The 21350-nt window shown below is 41.9% G+C and overlaps 1 protein-coding gene across 2 annotated transcripts in view; it reads right to left on the bottom strand.

The window, feature by feature from the left end:
* Positions 1–6749: 6749 nt before the first annotated feature.
* GID4 (GID complex subunit 4 homolog) overlaps positions 6750–21350 on the bottom strand; it is a 23488-nt gene continuing 8887 nt past the window's right edge. For both annotated transcript variants that reach the window (XM_079132940.1, XM_079132941.1), the window contains 4 exons: positions 18883–18990; positions 14925–15026; positions 12872–13002; positions 6750–10109 (listed from right to left, as the gene is read on the bottom strand). In XM_079132940.1, the coding sequence (XP_078989066.1) occupies positions 10046–10109; positions 12872–13002; positions 14925–15026; positions 18883–18990 (405 nt within the window). In that variant the 3' untranslated portion in view covers positions 6750–10045. The remainder of the gene's footprint in view (positions 10110–12871; positions 13003–14924; positions 15027–18882; positions 18991–21350) is intronic.

Here is a 21350-nt window from a genome sequence, read left to right as displayed (position 1 = left end):
CTCTCCTTAGAGTCAACCTATATTTATTGAGCACCTGCTGTGCACCAGGCTCTGAGCTAGGTAGGGACTTTTGCAAACTTCGAGCTTGCCACTCAATCTGCATTTTACAAATTGAAGTTGAGTGACATGCAAAGTTTCTGGCCTGGTGCTTAAGCTATTGAAGGGCAGTGCTGGGTTCTAAACCCAAGGATATTGATTCCAAGTCCAGTGACACCCCCACTGCCCCAGGTTACATGGTACATTGTAGGCAGACTATATAAATGATTTTTCTTCATGGTTTCAAGAGATGACAGAGGTGAGAGTATGAAAGGAACTAGGGAGGTCCATGTAGATGTAGAGGCCTGAGGAGCCTGGCACCGAGTTTGGGTCTCTGAGTCCTCTGTGCCTCCAACTTCTTTGTGACGTGGCTCCTGGAGCCTCCTTTATCACCACCCTTGTGCCCCCAGAGTCCCACTTCCAGTTTACAGTTGGGGAAATAGAAGATCTTTGGAAAATTACTCACCTTTTAAGATCCTGGCAAAGGCTCCTCCATCGGCTTCTATGATAGTCTGTGGGGACTTCAGTTTCTTCACTGGTAGCCTGGGAATTGGGACTACCTCAAGGGCTCCAGGATGAAGACCATACATCAAGCCTTCTTTGGGCAACCAGCCTTTCCAGAAAGGTCAGGGTCTTACAGAACCCTAACCTGGGATGCCAGCTGTAAATCTTGATCTTGTGCTGCCCAAGGAACTGCCTTTAAGATGGAGTTTAGACATGTCTGGAGAGGCTGCTAGTGGGCTATATAAGCATTTATTTTGTGCATCAAAAGACACTATCTCTGGGCATTGTGATGCACACCTGTGGTTCAGGAGGCTGAGGAAGGAGAATCACAAGTTCAATGCCAGGCTTAGCTTTTGAGCAAGGCCCTAAGCAACTCAGCAAGACCCTGTCTCTAAATAAAATATAAAAAAGGACTGGGGATGGGGCTCAGTGGTTGAGTGCCCCTGGGTTCAATCCCCAGTACTAAAAGAAAAAAGAAAAAAAAAAAAAAAAAAGACACTGTCAACAAAATAAAACTGCAACCTACAGAGTGGCAGAAAGTATTTGCAAATCATATATCTGATAATATATCTGATAAAGGATTAATATCCAAAATACATAAAGAAGACTTACAACTCAACAACAAAACTACCCCATTAAAAACCAGGCAAAGCCTAAGCCAGACACAGTGGCACATGCCTGTAATTGCAGTGACTTGGGAGACAAAGCCAGCCTCAGCAACTTAGTGTGGCTCTGAGCAATTTAGTGAGACCCTGTCTAAACATTTTTTAAAAAGGGCTGGGGATGTAGCTCAGTGGTAAAGCACCACTAAGTTCAATCTCCAGTACTGTAAAACAAAAGATCAAAAAACCATATCCGGGGCTGGGGTTGCAGCTCAGTGGTAGAGCACTTGCCTAGCATGTGTGAGGCAATGGGTTCAATTCTTAGCACCACTTAAATGAATAAAATAAAGGTCTATCAACATCTAAAAAATATTTTAAAAAACATATCCACCCTTGCATACATATTGAAAACAGAAAAACAAAACAAAACAAACTGGGCAAAGGATTTGAAGAAGAAATACACATGGCCAATAAGCACATCAAAATATTTCCAACATCACTTATCACTGAGGAAGTGCAAATCTGTGCTATAATTAGATAGCACTTCACACCATTGGGGTAGGTTGTTATTGGAGTGGTTATTATAAAAAAAACAAAATGGAAAACAACAAAAATGCTGTTGAGGATGTGGATAAGTTGGAATCCTTTTGCATGTTTGTTGGGAGTATAAAATGGTATAATTGCTGTGGAAACCAGTACAGTGGTTCCTCAAAAAAAAAAGCTATAGTTATAGATACTATATGATCAGACCTGGAGTTGTAGCTCAGTGGTAGAGCACTTGCCTAGCATGCATGAGACACTGGGTTCAATTCTCAGCATCATATATAAACAAATAAAGGTCCATTGATAACTAAAAAATATTTAAAAAAAAGGATTACCATACGATTCAGCAATTCCACTTCTGGCCATATACCCAAAAGGCCTTGAAAGCAGGACCTTGAAAAGATATTTGTATTCCCAGGTTTATAGCAGCATTATTCACAATAGCCAAAAGGCAGAAGCAACACAAATGTCTATTGATGGATGAATGGAGAAACAAAATGTGGCATATACATACAATGAAATATTAGTCATAAAATGGAAGGAAATTCTGACATATGCTACAACACAGATGAACCTTGAAGACATTATGCTAAGTGAACTAAATGGAATAAACCATTCACAAAAAGACAGATACTGTGATTCCATTTCTGGACAAATTCAAATGGGAGATGTTTGTTAAGGGATAGGGGAAACAGAATGGGATATGTATTTAAGGGCACAGAATTTCTTCTGTGGAATGATGAAAAATTTCAGGAAATACATGATAGTGATGGTAACAGCACTGTGGATGTACTTAATGCCACTGAACTATATATACTTAAAAATGATTAATCAGTTTTGTATCATGTACATTTTACCACAATAAAAAACCTCATTATATATAATTTGCAGAAAACAACTGTCCCAAGTTAAAAATAAAACAAAACCCAAAACCAAAAACTCCCCAACAACTTGGTCAAGCATGGTGGTGCCTGCCTATAATCCCAGAGGCTCAGGAGGCTGAGTCAGGAGGATTGTAAGTTCAAAGCCAGCCTCAGCAATTTAGCAAGGCCCTATGCAACTCAGTGAGATCGTGTCTCTAAATAAATTTAAAAAAAGGGGGGTGGGCTGGGGGACATGGCTCGGTGGTTAAGCACTCCCAAGTTCAATCCTGAGTACAAAAAAAAAAAAAAAAAAAAGCAAAAAACAAAATGCAACAACCCACTTCTAGACCAATCATTTTCACTCTATCATCAAAATACACACAGATTCATGTGTGTTGCTGCTCAACTCTGCTGTTCTCCCTGGGTTCTGCAGCAGTCTTCTCAGGGATCTCCCTGCGTGTCTTTGAGCCAACTTATAGTCTATCTGCTACCAGCAGCCTGCAGGATCCTTTAACCTAAATCAGATCTCGATGATCTACTCAAATCCTCCAAAGGCTCTCATCTCTCTCAGTAAAAGTCAATCAGTCATCAGGTCAACAATCAAGAAGGTCCCAGAGCTGGCCAGGCTCAGGGATGCATGCCTATAATCCCAGTGACTTGGAAGACTGAGGCAGGAGGATTGTGAGTTCAAACGCGGCCACAGTAACTTAGTAGGGCCATAAGCAATTCAGCCAGACCCTGTCTCTAATAAAATATATAAAAGGGCTGGGGATGTGACTTCGGAGCTAAGCATCCCTAGGTTCAATCCTTGGTAACAAACAAACGAAAGACAAGGTCCCATGGGATTTCTTTTGTCCCCAAATGCACACCTCATCCTGATGTCATTTCTGACCTCACCTTCTATGACTCACCTCCCCACTGTTCCTCTAATACAGCTGGCTTATTCCTGACTCAGGATCTCTGCACTAGCTGTTCTCTCTGCCTGAAATACTTGTCCCTGCGCATATTCTTAGTTTACTGCCTCATCTCCAGATCTCTGCTTAAACATCACCTGCTCTAGGAGGTCCAGCTTGACCATCTTTTAGCAATGTGCAGCTCATACCCTGCCCCAGTCTGGAACTCTGAATTCTCTTTGCCCCACCTTCTGTTTTCCAATAAAGCTTATCATTTAACATTGCATCTAATGTAATATATCTTCTTTACTATGTCTATCATTCTGTACCATCCACAGGAATAGAAACCATTTGGTTTTTTAAATATTTTTTTAGTTGTAGATGACACAATACCTTTATTTATATGTGGTGCTGAGGATCAAACCCAGTGCCTCACACTCATCAGGCAATGTTTGTACCACTGACCCACAACCCAACCCATAGAAGCCATTCGTATGTGTGTGAATATGTGTGCTGGGGAGTGAATCCAGGGGCAACCCACTGAGCTACATATATCCCCAGTCCTTTTTTTTGGGGGGAGGGGTGCTGGGGATTGAACCCAGGGCCTTGTGCTTGCAAGGCAAGCACTCTACCAACTGAGCTATATCCCCAGCCCATCCCCAGTCCTTTTTACTATTTGAGATTGAGTTTCACTAAGTTGCTAAGGCTGGCCTTGAACTTGTGATCCTCCCATCTCAGCCTCCTGAGTCACTGGGATTACAGGCATGTGTCACTGTGCTGTGCCTAGACATGAAAATTTTAAAAATCAACTCCAAGATGACATGTGCAACTAGGTTTGAGTAGCATTGCTCCAAGCCATGCCAGTTAGAGAAGGTATGGAGGGACTGTTGGGCAATTATGAAGAATGATAACTAATGCATTGAAAAATGAAGCAAGCTGAAAAATCAAAAGGGAAAAATGGCAAAAAGACTCAAATTCAGCATATGGTTCTCTACAATAAAAAGTCTTACACGTTTTTCCTGCTATGTACAAATAGGAAGCTTCAATCTTGAGATGTTTTAGAAGGAAAAATCTGGAAGAAAAAGCTGCTCAACAGCAATCCAATTTGCAGGCATTTTTTTTTTTTTTTTAAATCAAAGCCAGTTGCCTTATGTTATTACTGAGAAATTTCAATGCTTTTCTTCTCAGGTGCAATTTAGGTCAGCGGAGACAGCGCTCATGTTTATAACCTTCCTTTCGTCCTTTCAGTTGGTTCCCACTTAACAAAATCTACACATCTTCTATTGTTTCTACTCATCCCATTGGTGCACACCTGTAATCCCAGTGGCTCGGGAGGCTGGGACAGGAGGATCGTGAGTTCAAAGGTAGCCTCAGCAATGGTGAGGTAGGTGCTAATCAACTCGGTGAGACCTTCTCTCTAAAATGCAAAATAGAGTTGGGGATATGGCTCAGTGTTCAAGTGCCCCTGAGTTCAATCTCAAGTACCATAAAAATAAATAAAACCAAAGCAAAGTAAAGGTTAAAAATTGGGCATTAAACTGAGTGCAGTGGTACTTACTTGTACCATACTTGGAAGACTTAGGCAGGGGAATCACAAGTTCAAGGTGAGCCTCAGCAATTTAGAGCCTGTCTCGAAATGAAAAAAATATTAAGGGCTGTGGGGGAGATGTAACTCAGTGGTAAGGCCCTGCCTGGGTTCAATTTCCAGCAAAACACATGCACACAAATTGACCATAAAAGAATTGAGATTCTTAGCTGGGTGTGTGGCTGACCCCTATAGTCCCAGCTACTTGGAATGTTTAGGCAGGAGCATTGCTCAAGTCTAGGAGTTTGAGGTCAGCCTCAGCAACATAGGGAGGCTCCATTTAAAAAAAATAAATTTGATATACCAAAGAGGATTTTGCTAATTTTTCTAATGGTCCATGTCTAGCACAGTAAATATTTTGTAGCATTCTTTTTCTTGGCAGTGGGGAGAGGTGCTGGGGATTGAACTCAGGGCACTTTACCACTGAGCTACATCCCCAGTCCTCATTTATTCTGAGATAGGGTCTAAGTTCAGGCTGGCCTTGAACTTGAGATCCTCCTGCCTCAGCCTCCTGAATTGCTGGTATTACAGGTGTGTGCCACCACACCCAGCTATTTTCTTGTTTTTTGGGGAATGGGGTCTTGCTGTGTTACCCAGGCTGGTCAATCCTCCTGCCTCAGACTCTCAAGTAGCTGGAACTTCAGGCACACACCACCACACTGAGCTTTTTGTTCAGAACATTTTACATGTGTATTGCATTTTTACCATTTACAAAGTGCTTTCAGGAGTTTCTTGAACCCTCAACAATTCTGTGGCCCAGGCAGAGGCTGTTCCTTGCACCTCCCAGGGGAGAGAAGTTGAGCTCAGAGATGTTAGCTGATGCATGTGGGGACACATTAGTGCTAGAGGTGTATGGGGAGAACTCAAGCTGCCCATGCCTTTTCTACTTAACAATCAAAATCTGGTGTCTTAAATCACGAATCCAGCACTGTGTCCAGTCTGTTCCTTTTCTTTTCTTTGTGTTGTTTATTTTAGTCTGTTCCTTTTCTAAAACCATATTTCACAGGAGAAAAAACTATTGTTTAAACAATTTAAGATCAGATGGTACTTTTACACACATAAGGGAAACTTGCTCTGTCATTGATGTAAATCCCTTAGCATTTCAACTTGCTTAAAATTTAAACCTTTTCAACACTTGAAACATTTTCTCAGAAACTCAAATGTAGCTGCGTGCAGTGGTGCATGCCTGTAATCCCAGAGGCTCGGGAGGCTGAGGCAGGAGGATCTCGAGTTCAAAGCCAGCCTCAGGGAAAAGGGGGAGGCACTCACTAAGTAACTCAGAGAGACCCTGTCTCTAAATAAAGTACAAAATAGGGCTGGGGATATGGCTCAGGGCCGTGTGCCCCCGAGTTCAATCCCCCATAACAAAAACAAAACAAAACAAAAACCTTCTAATGTTTCCAGTTGTTTCTTGGCAAAGCCATTGTGCCTAACTTTGTGTTAAAAGTATAAATCCTGCATGTGCAAAAAGCAAACAAAAAAGCTCCTAAAGAAATACAGAAATTAACAAAATGGAATTCTAATAGAAGTGTGCAGTGGCTGGCTGAGAACTTCCAGAATGGAAAGGAAGGCGCAACCAGACCACTGTAGCACTTCCCCTGAAAGGGCCTCAGCCTCTTCCTGGCTACACAGGTCTCTGGCCAGCCCTGGAGAGCCCCGTAGATGTGGGGCCAGAAAAGGAGTGGCTTCTGCTAATGGGACTCTTGATTTAGAAAATAGGACACACACTGCTTAAATACCTTTATTATTTTTTAAAAATTATTTGGACATTGATAGCTCTGCAAAATACTTCTCCCATCCCAAACCCTTAAACCCTTTCCACATGTCCTCCATAAAGAAACAAAATATTCATACTTTGCGCCCATTCAAATCTAATTTTTAAAAACATTTAAGATTCAAAATCAAATATTTTTCTTTCTCAGAACTTGTTAGTAATTTTAAACCACAATGCAACATACTTAATGGCATTTCTTTTTAAAAATTAGCTTATCAGACTATTTTATGAGGAAAAAAAATCAATTCAAGGCCTTAGAGAGAATATAAATTCCCTGTTTCTGAAAGCAAAAGACATTGAAAAACCCCTTTGCTCCCCTGGAGTTTGATTTCAACATTGCCAACAGAACCAGCACACAGATTGACTTTCTACTTAATATTAGGCATTGTCTAGTTACTTTTGGACTGCAGCTGAAACACTAATATAAACCTTAAAAGGATGGTGGGTGAAAGGGTAAGTCCAGGACATAAGAGGGCTGAGGCTGGGGACAGCAGAGTAGAAGCTTTCTGAGCAGTGGGGTAAGAACGGCCAAATCCCTAGGATCCCACCTCATGGCAGGTTCATTTGGGGTAGGGGAAGATGGTAGGAAATCTGAAATCTGCACTCATCTTTTAATGATGGATTACAAGTGTCAACCAAAAATATTGCACATAGTATCAGAGGCATGTAAACCACTGAGAAGTTTCAGGAAAGAATAACTACAGGTGGAGAGGAGTCCCCACAGGTCCTCAAGGACAGAGAGAAAGTTGATGTTGATCATTTGGGAGTTACTAAGAGGAGGTGGAAAAATGCTTAGTCCCATCCCTGTGATCAGTGGGCAGACTTTCAAGTGAACAAATCTTCCTCAAAGACATGTCTGAAGGGTCTGGTAAAGGTATCACATCTTTACTTCCCCAGTACAACTGGAGTACTTCATTACCTAGCTAAAACAGGAAAAAAGGAAGAATCCCTATGACAGAACCTGGTCTGACTGGTCTACAAAAGGACACCGGCAGTTCCTGTGAATGAGCCATAGCTCTGGGGGTTACCCCATCCAACTGGGTTGAGTGGGGTCTGTATCCCTCAAGGATGCTGAGAGAGGAGGGTTGAGGCAAAGAGGAATGGTGTGTCACATGAAGAAAGCTAGTGCAGCCCCTTGGCCTCCTTTACTCTTCTGTGATGTTCCTCAGCTTAACTGAAGTGACAGTGAGCAATTCATGAGTGTGATCAGAGCCAGTCATTTGATGTTTTGAGTCTTGATGCGGTTTTTCTTTTTTCTTTCTTTCTTTTTTTTTTTTTTGTTTTTTTTTTTGAGATGGGGTCTCACTATGTTACCCAGGCTGATCTCAAACTCCTGGGCTCAAGTGATCCTCCTGCCTCAGCCTCCTGAGCAGCTGGAACTACAGGTACACACCACTGCATCTAGCTTGAGTTTTAAGCTCCAGAAAATATTTTGGACTCATCTCTGGAAATGGACACAAATGATTTTTTCCATTAAAGTCACCAGAGTAGCTTTTTAGAATTCCCAGGCCCTGATCTTACTGAATGGGTATGGTCTTGGGATCACAAATTTACATGTCACAAGTGCCCACTGGCTACTTTCCCAAAATCTGCTCCTTTAAGGCTTCCCCTAACATTCGGTCTCAGTAACATACAGTACATAAGTCATTAAAAGGAAAGTCACTTCTTAAGAATAAAAAATGTTCCCTACCACTCATCCTACTAAAGGGCTTTGTGTGTTCTTTTATACTACCCATGGACATGCAACCTGTAGGTTGCTCTGCTCCTGTGGGTTAAAATGCTTTTTTTCTTCCGGGGTGCTGGGGATGGAACCCAGGGCCTCGAACATGCTAGGTAAGTGCTCTACCATCGAGCCACATCCTCAGCTCCAATGTTATCTTGTTTTTAAAGCTTTTCCTCTTGTGTTCAGACTAAGTCTTATAAATCACCAGAAAAATGTCAATTCCTCAAAGCCCCGCCTGTATTTGTGGGCTACAACTGATGCCAACATACTAAGCTTCTTAAACATTTAGAAAAATAAAAACAAAACAATGCGCACGCGGACGCACACACACGCACACACACACTTTGGCACATGAGCCTCGAGTTATTTGAGCGTGTTCATGTTTCCCACCCCTCCCCCATCCCACCATTTCAGTCACTGTTTCTGGAGAACGAAGACCCCTTCTGCCTCGTGGAAAAGGTTAACACGAAGCACTGTTGTTTTGAGTAGCAAAAGGAGGAGGTACAAAGGCTAAACTGGCCCCAAAAACAGTTCTTGTGTTTAGCACTATAATTTATGCGATACTGCAAAACTTTTGTACCAGGATGACTCGTTTCAAAACTGCTGGTTGATTAAATATACATATACATATAGATATAGATATAAAAATTACTAAGTCAACATTTGCTGTTTTCAATGTGAAAACGATAAAATGTAATTCGGAATAATTGTGCATTTGCCATTGGGTCCTCATTAAAGGGACCATAAAAATAATTTTGTAATAAAAAAACTCTTATTTTTAAGTTTAGTATTGCCCTCAAGTTCAAAAGTTTGGAGCAAACGTACTGAGTAAGCAGGTTTAGGATCTGTTCCTGCCAGGGATCTGGAAGCCTTAAATTTAGTGATCCCCACGGCAGGCCCAGGGAACCTGACAGCCACATGCGAGCTTTGCATTGTTAACAGTACAGGGCTCAGGAGTGCCCGTTGACCCCACGAAGCACTGGGACCGAAGACTGATGAGGTCTCATTTCATTAGCAGCAGATGCTGCCACAGCTGGCCAACTCCTTGTACAGAGCTCTGGGGGCACAGAAGTGCTGGGGCTCTGCCTTTCCTTGGGCTACCGGACAAGCAACTGGGGGCGGGACAGGGGCCTGGGTGGGGTCCACTGAGCACCAAGGCTGAGGGTGACCCAGAAGCTGACCTTCTACACGGCTGGAGGTGGGGGCCGAGGAAGGGATGGGCATTTCAGTGATGTAGAAGTTAGCTGTGCAGGAAGGAAAAGTGCGTTTAAGGTAGCTTAGAGACAGATGACGACCAAATTGCCACAGAGAGGGAGGAGGAAGGGAGATGGCTTCCTCCACCTGCCCCGCCGGTCAGCCACGCTCCTTGGATTCTGTGAGTTAACATTCATGCTTTCTGATGCGAATCTGCTTGTGAAGAAACAGGAACACACCTCTCCTGGTTCTGGCAGGTACACAATTTTCTTGGCAAAGCTCTTTGTTGCCAAGTTCAGTTTTATTTGGTTGCCACTCTGAACCGCTGTCACCGGAATTCATAGATGGGCGCGCTGTGTTCAGGGACATGGGTCAGGTTGAGGGACTGATACCTGTAATAGGGAAAGAAACAGGATAAGAAGTAGTCACTTCATGTTTACTGAGCAAAGGATGTTAGAAAACCCCCAAACCAGAGTGCTTGACAAATCACAGTCTGCTTGAAAAGTTAATTCATTTTGTTTTTGCTTTGAGATGGGCTCTTCATGTGTTGTCCTAGCTGGTCTTGAACTAGGTTTAAGTGATCCTCCTGCCTTAGCCTCTCAAGTAGCTCGTACCATAGGTGGGCACTACCACACCTGGCTTTGCTAATTTATTTTGTACTTCACAAGCTGAACCTATTTGATTTCTCTCTCTCTCTGTATATGTGCTAATTCTCCTGAACCATGTGTAAGGTGAATAGTTTTTAGACATTCTGCTTCAATTATGAAGCAACTGTAGCGTGTCTTATAAAAAAAAGACCCTAAGCTGGGTGTGGTGGTGAACACCTGTAATCCCAGTGGCTGGAGGTTAAGGCAGGAGGATCCCAAGTTCAAAGCCAGCCTTGGAAAAAAAAGTGAGGTGCTAAGCAACTCAGTGAGACCCTGTCTCTAAAAAATAAAATACAAAATATGGCTAGGAATGTGGCTCAGTGGTTGAATGCACCTGAGTTCAATCCCTGGTACCCCCCACCAAAAAAAAAAATTAAATAAAAATAAATAAAAAGGCTGGGGACATAGTTCAGTGGTAAACCTATCTGGTTTCAATACCCATTATTAAAAAACAAAAAACAGAAAACCAAAAAACAACAAAAAACTCCCCCAATAATAATAAAATGAAATAATAATAATAATAATAATAATGATGATGAAATAATGCTTCTGTCTAGCATGTATAAGGTCCTGGGTTTGAGCCCTAGTACATGAAAAAAGGAATATGAAAATCAAAACTACAATGGGATATTGCTTCATACCCTCCTGGGTATGTCTTTATAATTATAAAGACATGATAACAAGTATTAGGGAGGGTGGGTGTCCTAATACTTCATGCATTGCTGGTGGGAATGTAAAGCGCTAGTAGGAATGTAAAGCACAGCACTATAGTCACTGTGGAAGAGTTTGGTGACTCCTCAGAAAGTTAAATATAAAATTACCCTATGACCCAACACTTTCACTGCTAGGTATATACCCAAAGGAACTGAAAGCAGGAACTCAAAAACTTGTAGACTCATGCTTCTAGCAGCATTATTCAGAATAGCCAAAAGATGGATATGACCCAATTGTTCACTAACTGAAGAATGGATAAATGTTGTATATTCATGCAATGGGAAATTATTTGCTAATAATAATTAGGTTCTGAAACATGCTACATTATGTATGAACACTTAAAACATCATTCTTAGCAAAAAATGCCAGAGACAAAACAAAGAATACATGTTGTGGGATTCCATTTATACAACATGTTCAGAATAGGCAAATCTATACACAGAGAAAGATTAGTGGCTGACAAAAGCTGGGAGGGGAAAAGGGTGGGGGGTGGCTAAGGGGGATGGGGGTTTCATCACCTCATGGTGATGAAAATGTTCTAGGCTGAGGGTGGGTAAGGCTCAAGAGCAGAGCAGTTGTCTACCACATGCAAGACCTTGGGTTTCATCCCCAGAAGGAAGAAAGGAAGCTAGATATTTTGTTTTTTTCTCGGTACTGGGGATTGAACTAGGAGTGCTTAATCCCTAAGCCATATTCCCAGCCCTTTTTGAGACAAGGTCTCACTAAGTTGCTGAGGCTGAATTTGAATGTGTGATCTTCCCATCTCAGCCTCCCAAGTTACTGGGAGTACAGGTGTGCACCACTGTGCCCTGCTAGAATGAACATGTTCTAAAGTCAATGGTTGCCAACTGTTCGTATTCCAAACCCATTGATTTGCATACTTTAAGTAAATGAATTGCATGGAATGCAAATAATATCTTAATAAAGCTGTTATTTAATAAAAAGGATTATGAAAAGTTTTAAAAACTCATATGAAAACAATAATAGATAAAAACCTAATGATCATGACCTGTAAGATTGGCCACTGTACTAAGAATTTAAGTCTATCTAGACTAGGGTCACTCCCAAGTCGCCAAAGAATGAAAAATTTCAAAGAAAATTAAGTGCTTCCATCCTCTGAGAGAAAATCAGGTGTTTTAGGACAGGGCTCACCAGCCAGGTATAGCAAGGTACTTAAATAAGCAGCAAGGAGGCAGGAAGGTCCCTCAAAAGGTGGCAAAAGCAAGCAATTGAGGTGGTCTTCCATTCTTCACCTTGGAGGAACACCGGGCAAGAGTGTCAACTCGGATGGTCACTAGGTCATCAGACTAAAATCAAGTGCAGGTGGGATGAATATTGGCTGCCAAAAATTCACAAGGGATTAACTTACTTTTTAGTTACTGATTAAATTTGGGAGGAATAAATGTAAAGTCAGGAAGACTGAGATGAACATTGCCAAAATTAAAGTATTGCTTAAAAGTATTTAGAAATGTAACTCAGTAGTAGAGTGCTTGCCTAGCATACATGAGGCACTGAGTTCCAATCCCAGCACTGCCAAAAAAAGGAAGGCATTTTAGAAATAAACTTTTTCATACGATGTTTCATTTTCATCTCATTCAGTCTGCTCTGTGGATGGGAATAAGGCCCTATTCTGAACAACTGAGGTCATTTAAATAGGGCCTCAGCACCCAAATAGAGCATGAAATCCATGCAGAGGCATGCTCAGAGATTTCCTTTTGGGCACGATGAACCAGGGAAGAGCCAGGGTAGGCAGGCAGCATCTGCCATGGCCCCTGGCCACTGGGGGCCCTTACCATTCTGAACTCCGATGGTAGTAGTAACCCTCTATGGAGGCTGCTGACTTCTGAAAGCAGATGTAATAGAAGCCGGCAAAGGAAGCACCACTGATGTCTTTGATGGTGTGGTCTGGGACCAGGAACTGCTCCTGTGCACAGATGAGGGATCCGTCAGTAACAGGCAGTGTTCTCAGATCAACCCTGAGGCCTCCCTGTTAAGCATCAGGGGGTTCTAAGGACCACATGAGGAAAGTATGACCTCATATTTTGAGGCAGACTTGTTGGGTGACAGCAAGCCTTTGGGGTATTGGCTTGACGTCTGGATAGTGCCCACATGTGGCTGGAGCATTCTATGTACTTAATATGACAAACTGTGTCATGAGCTCACCAGAATCAGCGACTTGAAGAAAGTAACACAGCCCTAAGCACCTAATATATAAATCAATGACTGCCTACCTGCTCATCTATAGTTCAGAGACCACAGACAGAAATGACCTGGGAGGAGTGTTTCTGCTCCAGTTCCCATGAACTGTCACTGATCAGCTCTGAACAATGAGTCACTTCTCTTGGTCTGTGATGGTTCTGGGGGCAGATTGATTGCCAGGAGCCCTTGCAACATCTCCAAAAGCTCTATACCTCATCTAAACAACCAGAATGACACTGATCTTGACCAGGTGCATTTCAAAGAGAGGCAAGTTTGCCACTGTATTAGCACCAAGAGTTGTAAGGCCACGTCCTTGCTACTATTCTCTGGAAAGACTGGGTCAGAAGCCCCAGGGTCTCAAGTTGATAAACCAAAGGCTCACTTTGGTTGATAAACCAAAGGCTCACTTGTGAGTTACCCTGAGAAACTCTTTGGAAAGAAAGAACTCCATTGCTTTCAATTATTTGTGTGTGTGTGTGTGGTGCTGGGGATGGAACCCAGGATCTTGTGCATGCTAGGCAAATGCTACCACTAAGCTATGCTCCCAAAGGCCCCCCACCCCAATTTTAAAGACACTTTTATCCTTCTTATTCAATCTCTGAAATTATGGTGTTTTTTTTTTTAAATTATAGTTTTAAAATGTAATTTAGGGCTAGGGATGTAGTTCAGTAGCAGACCATTTGCCTAGGATGTGCAAGACCCTGAATTTGATCCCCAGCAAAAATTTTTTTTAAATTTTAAATTAGGAAAAAAGATGCTTCCTTTAAAGATTTAGTTGGCATGCTTCCTGCTAGATGGCAAGCTGGGGAGGGTAGGGTTCAACATTTGTTCACCAAATGTGGTATCTGTCTAGTAAAGGAGTAATGATTGCCACCCCACAAACGAGTGACTCTACAAAGTGGGGAATGACTGTTCTAGATTCTTCATTTTTATGAAAGACAGCAAGATCTCATGGTAAAACAGCTTCCTTCCTACAGATCAGGCACTAGGGGATGAGAGTGGTGCATGTCCCCAAAGTAACCTAACAGATCCACTCCAGGATTTTGCTATCCTGTGTCTACACCTATATTGTGCTGTCGGAGCTAGGAGCAAAAGGACTCCTCAGGCAAGGGACAAACCATAGAATCAACCAGGGTAGTGAGGGGAAAACCTACATTCCATTCCTGGTCCCTCATTTCCTGAACTGCAGGAAGCAGAGGGCCCTGGGGAAGGGATGTGGTAGGGAGACCAGTCACTCTGATGGTATTTAAGCCTGTGGTGGAACAGGGTACAATGGATGACTAAGTTCAAAGAAAGTTGCCCTGAATCCACATAACACTTGAATGATTCAACCTGGAAGTTCAGAGGGATTCCTGGGTGGGAGAAAGGAAAGGGAGAAGATGCAAACAACATTGTCAGAGAGTGCTCACCTAGACACGGCCCACCTGCTATCTATTTAATCAGGATAACCAGAAAAGCCAGCTGGGACATCAGCAGTGTGTGCTCCGGAGCTACAGCTGCTTTTTACAAGTGTATAAAGGCCCTACTATGAAGACAAACTGTCACAAGCACTGGGCACAGGGAGACCCTGGTTGGGAGACCTGCCCTCCATGGAGAGGTATGTGGAGTGCACATGGGAGTTTTGGAAGAGGCTGGACAGGGCCTTACCTTCCACCTCATGAAGACATAATCTCCATTCTTCAGTTCCTCATAGTCAAAGTCATCTGAATTAAATGATTTTGCATACTGATAAAAAGCCAGAAACTTGCCCTGAAAGCAAAAAACAGTACAATATTGATCAACAGAGGGAGGGGCTGATGTCAGAACTAATGGCTTGAAGGATGGCTAATGCTAGATGGTAGGAGGAGCCTGTGGTCATCCCCAGTGAACAGAGACCTGAACTAGAGGCAGATTCAGGTCTCCAGCTGAGGTACAGCTGAATTACACTTAACCAGTTAACACAACCTGAGGAAAAGGCCGAAGGATGGCAAATGACTATAATTTCAGGGGCATCTTAGAACACCCTACCACAAACACAGGAAAGCTAAGAACAACTAATAAGTTCTCTGTAAGTAAGTTCACAGGAGCAAAAAGAACTGTGCAGAATCACTAGACAGTATAGCCACAGAGGAGAGAGGGTATAGTAAAATTGGTCCACTGACATGATACCAATTTAGGTAGAAATTGGAAACAGGTATAATATGGTTGAGTTTAAAAAGGAGACTGGAGAGCTATGAGAGGTGGCATATGTCTTTAGTCTTAGCTACTCAGGAGGTTGAGGCAGGAGGACTGCTTGAACCCAGGAGTTCGAGGCCAGCCTGGACAACATAGTGAGACCCTTTCTCCTACCCTCAAGAAAAAAGAGACTAAAAATGTGTTATAAAATTGTATCTTATGATGCCATTTTTGTAAAAAGACAAAAGAAAATATGGTCGTCCCTTGATATTTGCAGAATATGGGTTCTAGGACCCTCTGCAGATATCAAAATTTGTGGAAGCTTTATCAGAGTTACATCCTCAGTGCTTTTATTTTTTATTTTGAGGCAGGGTCTCATTAAGTTGCCCAGGCTGGTCAAACTTGTGATCCTTCTGCCTTAGCCTCTCAAGTCACTGGGGTAACAGGCATGCACCAGCTAGATTACTTCTAATACCAAATATAATGTTATACAAATAATTGTTTTACTGTATTGTTTAGGGAACAATGACCAGAAAAAAAGTCTGCACGTTCAATACAGATGCACTTTTTCCCCCAAACCTATCTGCAGTTGGATAAATCCATGAATTCAGAACCCACAGATAGACTGACTGTATACATCCAAAAGAGATTCAGGCAGAAGCTAACAGTTGTTTTAGCTTTAGGTATTGTCATTATACAAATTTTTTTCCCTCTAGCTGTTTTGTCTAATTATTCTTAAATAAACATGTATTAATTTTTTTAGGAAAAAACACCTTAAATAAAAAAAACCAGTGATAAAAGTTTCAGGTGACAGATATGCTAATTACCCTGAGTTAATCATTACCTTATGTGTACATGAATCAAAACATCACATTGGTGCTGGGGATGTAGCGGTACAGCTCTTGCCCAGTATGTATGAAGGTTTGGGTTCCATCCCCAGCACCTCCCCCAAAATCATATTGTACCTCATAAATCTGTACAAATATTATGGTTCAATCCAAAAATGTAAACGAATTGATTTTAGAAGTTGAGATAGAAGGGTTGGGAGTGTAGCTCAGTGGTGAAGTATTTGCCTAGCAAGAACCAGTCCTAGCATTGAAAAAAAAAAATTCTTTTTTAAATCAAGACATAGAATTTGTCGCAAATTACATCACACAGATTTTTTTTAATTCCAAGTAGACTAAATACATAAAATCTTGACTTTATAGTACCACCATTATTATCAGCCTCAAATATGACTCAGGAAAATTTGAGGGTGTGATATCATGTCTGTGTCTCTACAATGGGAAATGATACCTTAGGTGAAGCGTATCACACATTGCAAACCTCAGACAAATAGGAGCAAGGTACAGAGCTCCAGGAGTTGCACGGGGATCTGAAAATCCTGCGTGAGTTGGAAGGTCATGGGAAATGCTGAGGGCTGAAAGGGAGCTAGACCTACTGCAGGAGGAAACATTCAAGGCTAGCTCCTTCATCCTACTACACTGGCGGCCGGGGTAACCGGTGGCCTCCATTGTTCCTCTCTCACCCTGAATATTTCAATCCAGTCTAGCAAAGTCTGGTCTAATGTTCTACTGGAAATTAATGGGACAACTAAGAGATGCTTTCAGGTATTTGATTTGCAGCCAACTTAGCCTAAAACTGAGTCATCATTGGATCTCAAAGACTATGCTTTTTCAAGACCAATTTGAAATGGCAAATGAAGTTCCATGAAAGACCAACTATAGTTTACTACAAGGATGAGCTTTGTACTCTGGGGTTTTCCAGGTGAGGAAGGAGCCATCTTGTGAGGTGGTAAGATAAGCAGGACAAGCCCAAAAATGGGCAAGGGTGGGTTCAAGAGCCCTCTAACTCTGATGGGCACCATCACACTACTCGGGCTCCCTCAACCTTTTGGATACCAGGATCTTGCTCTTTCATATTTTAAAGATATATAAATGACTGTCTAGCTTTTGGTCTTTACTTGCTATAGTCAAAACATGTAACTTTCAAAGAAAAATGTTTTAAAAGGCTCAAGTTTAAAGTTAAATTGAACTGAAACTCAAAATTTTGGAAAGCATCAATAAGCAAAAGCGATGGTGCACAGTGAGGCTGACACAGACAAGTGTCTACAGCTGATCTCTCCATAGGCTGTGGTCCCAGAATCAGCAAGAGTTTAGATGCTGGGTGTGTGTGGCAGCAGGAAGAATGAGTTCTAGAATTTTCTTTACTGACCCAGTCATTTCTGGTGGGTTTACAAAGATGAGAACATTGGACTTTCTCCATTTTAAACAAAAATTCATCATCACCATGGTCAACTAAGTCAAAGGCTGCAATGATAGGTTGATAAACAGATGACAACCAGAGAAAAGATCCGAGGACAGTAGCCCTATGTTGTTTTTAAGTGTTCACTATTGGGGAATAAGAACACAGTATGCTTGGCAGATAAAAAGTGTGGAGCCTGGATTTTTCAGTGGTATCTGGATGGTCCTTAGGTTAAGCTTGCCCTGTGTCTTGTCAGGACAGGATGAAAAGAAACAATGTTCTAGTTGGGTGCCATGGCACACACCTGTAATCTCAGCAACTCAGGAGGCTAAGGCAGGTGGACTGCAAGTTTGAGGACAGCCTTAGCAATTCAGCCAGACCCTGTCTCAAAAAATAAAAAGGGCTTGAGATGTAGCTCCATGGTAAAGGGCCCCTGGATTCAATCCCCAGTACTGCAAAATACAGAATACAATGTTATTTTCCCACTGAATTCCCATGACCAGTATCTTTTTATGTGGGGTACCAGGGACTGAATTTAGGGGGTACTAGACCACTGAGTCACATCCCCAACCCTATTTTGTACTTTTAATTTAGAGATAGGATCTCGCTGAGTTGCTTAGTGCCTCGCCATTGCTGAGGCTGGCTTTGAACTCATGATCCTCCTGCCTCAGCCTCCTGAGCCACTGGGATTGCAGGCATATGCCATTGTGCCCAGCCGTGACTAGTATCTTTATCTCAGGCCAACCCAAATATAAGAGGCATCTGCTTTCTGTTTCACAGGAGTGTCCCAAGTAGAGTTGTTTAGAGGATGGACACAGGTAGTAAGGACAGGGATACTGCTGAGATTCTGAAAATGATACACAGTTGCACGTGGAACTCAGGGGTTGCTATCATTAGCCATGTGCTATTTAAGAGAAGACTGGACAGTATCTAAACTCTTCAGAAGGAAGATGGAGGGCTGGGGCTGTAGCTCAGTGGTAGGGTACTTGCCTAGCATGCACAGGCCCTGGGTTCAATCTGAAGCATCACCACCATTGGGGGAAAAAAAAAAAGGAAGATGAAACAACTAAAGTTTGTATGTGGCAATCAGTTGCCCTTTGGCTGCAAAGCCCCAAATGCCTCTTAGTAAGGGACAAGGTCTCTGGCTTCTGGTGTTCCCTCAGCTCTCCAGCAGTTTCTGGATGGCCCAGAGCCCAGGCCTACTTACCCAGTGTTTCCGATCAACATCTTCATCGGCGTCCCACTTTCGAGTTAAGAAAGGATGCTTTTTACTGATTATTTCTCCTTCAAAGAAGGTTGTAAGGGTTGGATACTCCTATGGCAAAAGGCAAATATCAAAACAAGATATTTTATTTTTATTTAAAATTTTTTTTTGTGCTGAGGACTAAACCCAGGGCCTCACACATTCAAGCAATTGCTCTACCACTGAGCTACATGCTCAGACCCTGAATGAGTATTTTGAACATTTTTGTGTGTGTGCTAGAGATGGAACCCAGGGCCTTGTACATGCTAAGGACATGTACTCCCACTGAGTTACACCCCTAACCCATTTTAACCTTTTGGACAGGAGGAATCAACCATGCTTTAACTTCTCTTTGATGTCTTGACAAAATGGATCACACTGCTAACAATATAAACCAGAGGCAGATCCAGCTGATTTGCCATCAGTCTGTAGAAATAAGTCTCAATTCAAATTGCCCAGATATCAGAAGGTCTCTTGGATTTGCTCTGGCAGGGTTCTTTCTCTGACTTTGTTATGTGCTGGTCTCTTGAAAAATAATTTACATGATCTCCACAAATAAACTCTGAATATTTTAGTATACAAAGCAGATTATAACCTGGTAGATTTTTACTTTCCAATGTGTCACCCCTGAAAGCTTTTAAAGCTTTAAAACCATGTTAATATCAAGGTCTCCCTCAAACCACAAGCCAGTCCACTGGTTCTCAAATGTCTCAGCGATTTGCCCATTTTACGACAATACTTACTCTTTCAGTAGAAAGATCTTGAAATACTAGGAAAATATTTAATTCTATCATATGAGCTAAGAACAATTTATATGAGGGAAAATTATGCAAATCATGCCTGCAATGTAAAATCCAGAAAAAACATGCCACTGAAGGTCTGGATATGACTCAGTGGTAGAGCAATTTGCCTAGCATGCATGAAGCCCTGGGCTTCTTCATCCCCAGCACTGCCAACAAACACACACATTGAAAGAAAAAAGAAAGAAGAAAAGAAACCCACACCATAAAAAATAAGCTAGCTCTTATACATTGCTTAAAAGACTGCTAATTTCATTTGCTATTTGTTCATGTGCTCATAAGTACAGAACCAAAGATTTAGGGAAAAAAAATTAATGGAAGAAAAGGTCAACACAGTAAAAGGTTTATCATTCCTATGCATCTGTTAACACCAACCAACCAATGGCCCCTCAGCCTAGCTGGTCAAGACCCCAGGGATTCCTCAGGGGCATGGTTTGTGAGTGACCTGCCTAGAAACCACAGATTACTGTCTTAGTGTCCCTGGGACTACAGAATTCCCACTTTTCTTCTCCAGGCCCCAAGTAAGCACCTCTAATTTTGCATCAAACATCTACATACGTTTAAAATAGAACCAGTCTTTTTTTTTTTTGCGGTGCTGGGGATCGAACCCAGGGCCTTGTGCTTGCAAGGCAAGCATTCTACCAACCAAGCTATCTCCCCAGCCCAAAATAGAACCATTCTGATGGTTTTGCCAACTTATTCCAGCTTGGACTGCATGCTGCTCAGGACCTTCCCAAGAGACACTACCACTGCATAACCTTCTGGCACAGAGGCTCCCAGGTTCATACTTGAGGTGTTTGAAGATGCTGGTTTTGTGATACTACTGCTGAGGTTGTGTGTGTATGGTGCCAGGGATGGATTCTAGGGCCTCATGTCTGCTAGGAAAGTGTTCTACCACTGAGCCATAATCTCAGTTCTTCATTCTGTTTTCTTAACAGTGAACTTCAAAACCCACCCAAAACTTACCCACCTTACCCTAACAATTTTGTTGAGTTTCACATATGGATACTTACATGTAAAAGGAAATAAATTAGAAAAGAGAAATTTTCCTAAAAGGAAACCTAATTTTTAAAGCATAAACTTAATTATACTAATTTGTGTTTAGGAAGGACTACTAAAGTAAAAAGTTCTATTAATTAGAACCCAACTTGGGATTTTATATTAGAAGCTATATATATATTGTTTGTCTAAATTTTTAGCTTTAATGTTTTTTCAGAACTTCTAGCAAAGGGATAGAAAACAAAATGACAAAGTGGTCCTAATACAATTAAAATACTATATATTAGGGCTAGGGGTACTGTAGCTCAGTGGTAGAATGCTTGCTTAGTATGCACGAGGGCCTGTGTTCCATTCCCAGCACCCAAAAGGGGAAAAACAACAACAACAACAACAAAACCTTATGGCTTTCCTAAAGAATGATTCGGCACTGACATCTCTCTAAAATACTTCAGGTAGTGTGTCAGGGTGACTATGAGGTGCCTCCAAACTGAGAAATTAAATAAATGCTTAATGAATGAGATCCAATATGCACAGAAGCCACAAAAAAGATTGAATTATTTCTTAGGACCAGCATAGGAAACTCAAGCATTTGACTATATAGCCTAACAGGATGTAATTTACAGAACCAAAGAA

Source organism: Sciurus vulgaris, assembly GCF_902686455.1.
Source record: "Sciurus vulgaris genome assembly, chromosome: 3".
Taxonomy (NCBI): domain Eukaryota; kingdom Metazoa; phylum Chordata; class Mammalia; order Rodentia; family Sciuridae; genus Sciurus; species Sciurus vulgaris.
This window is presented reverse-complemented; position numbering and strand designations above follow the sequence as displayed.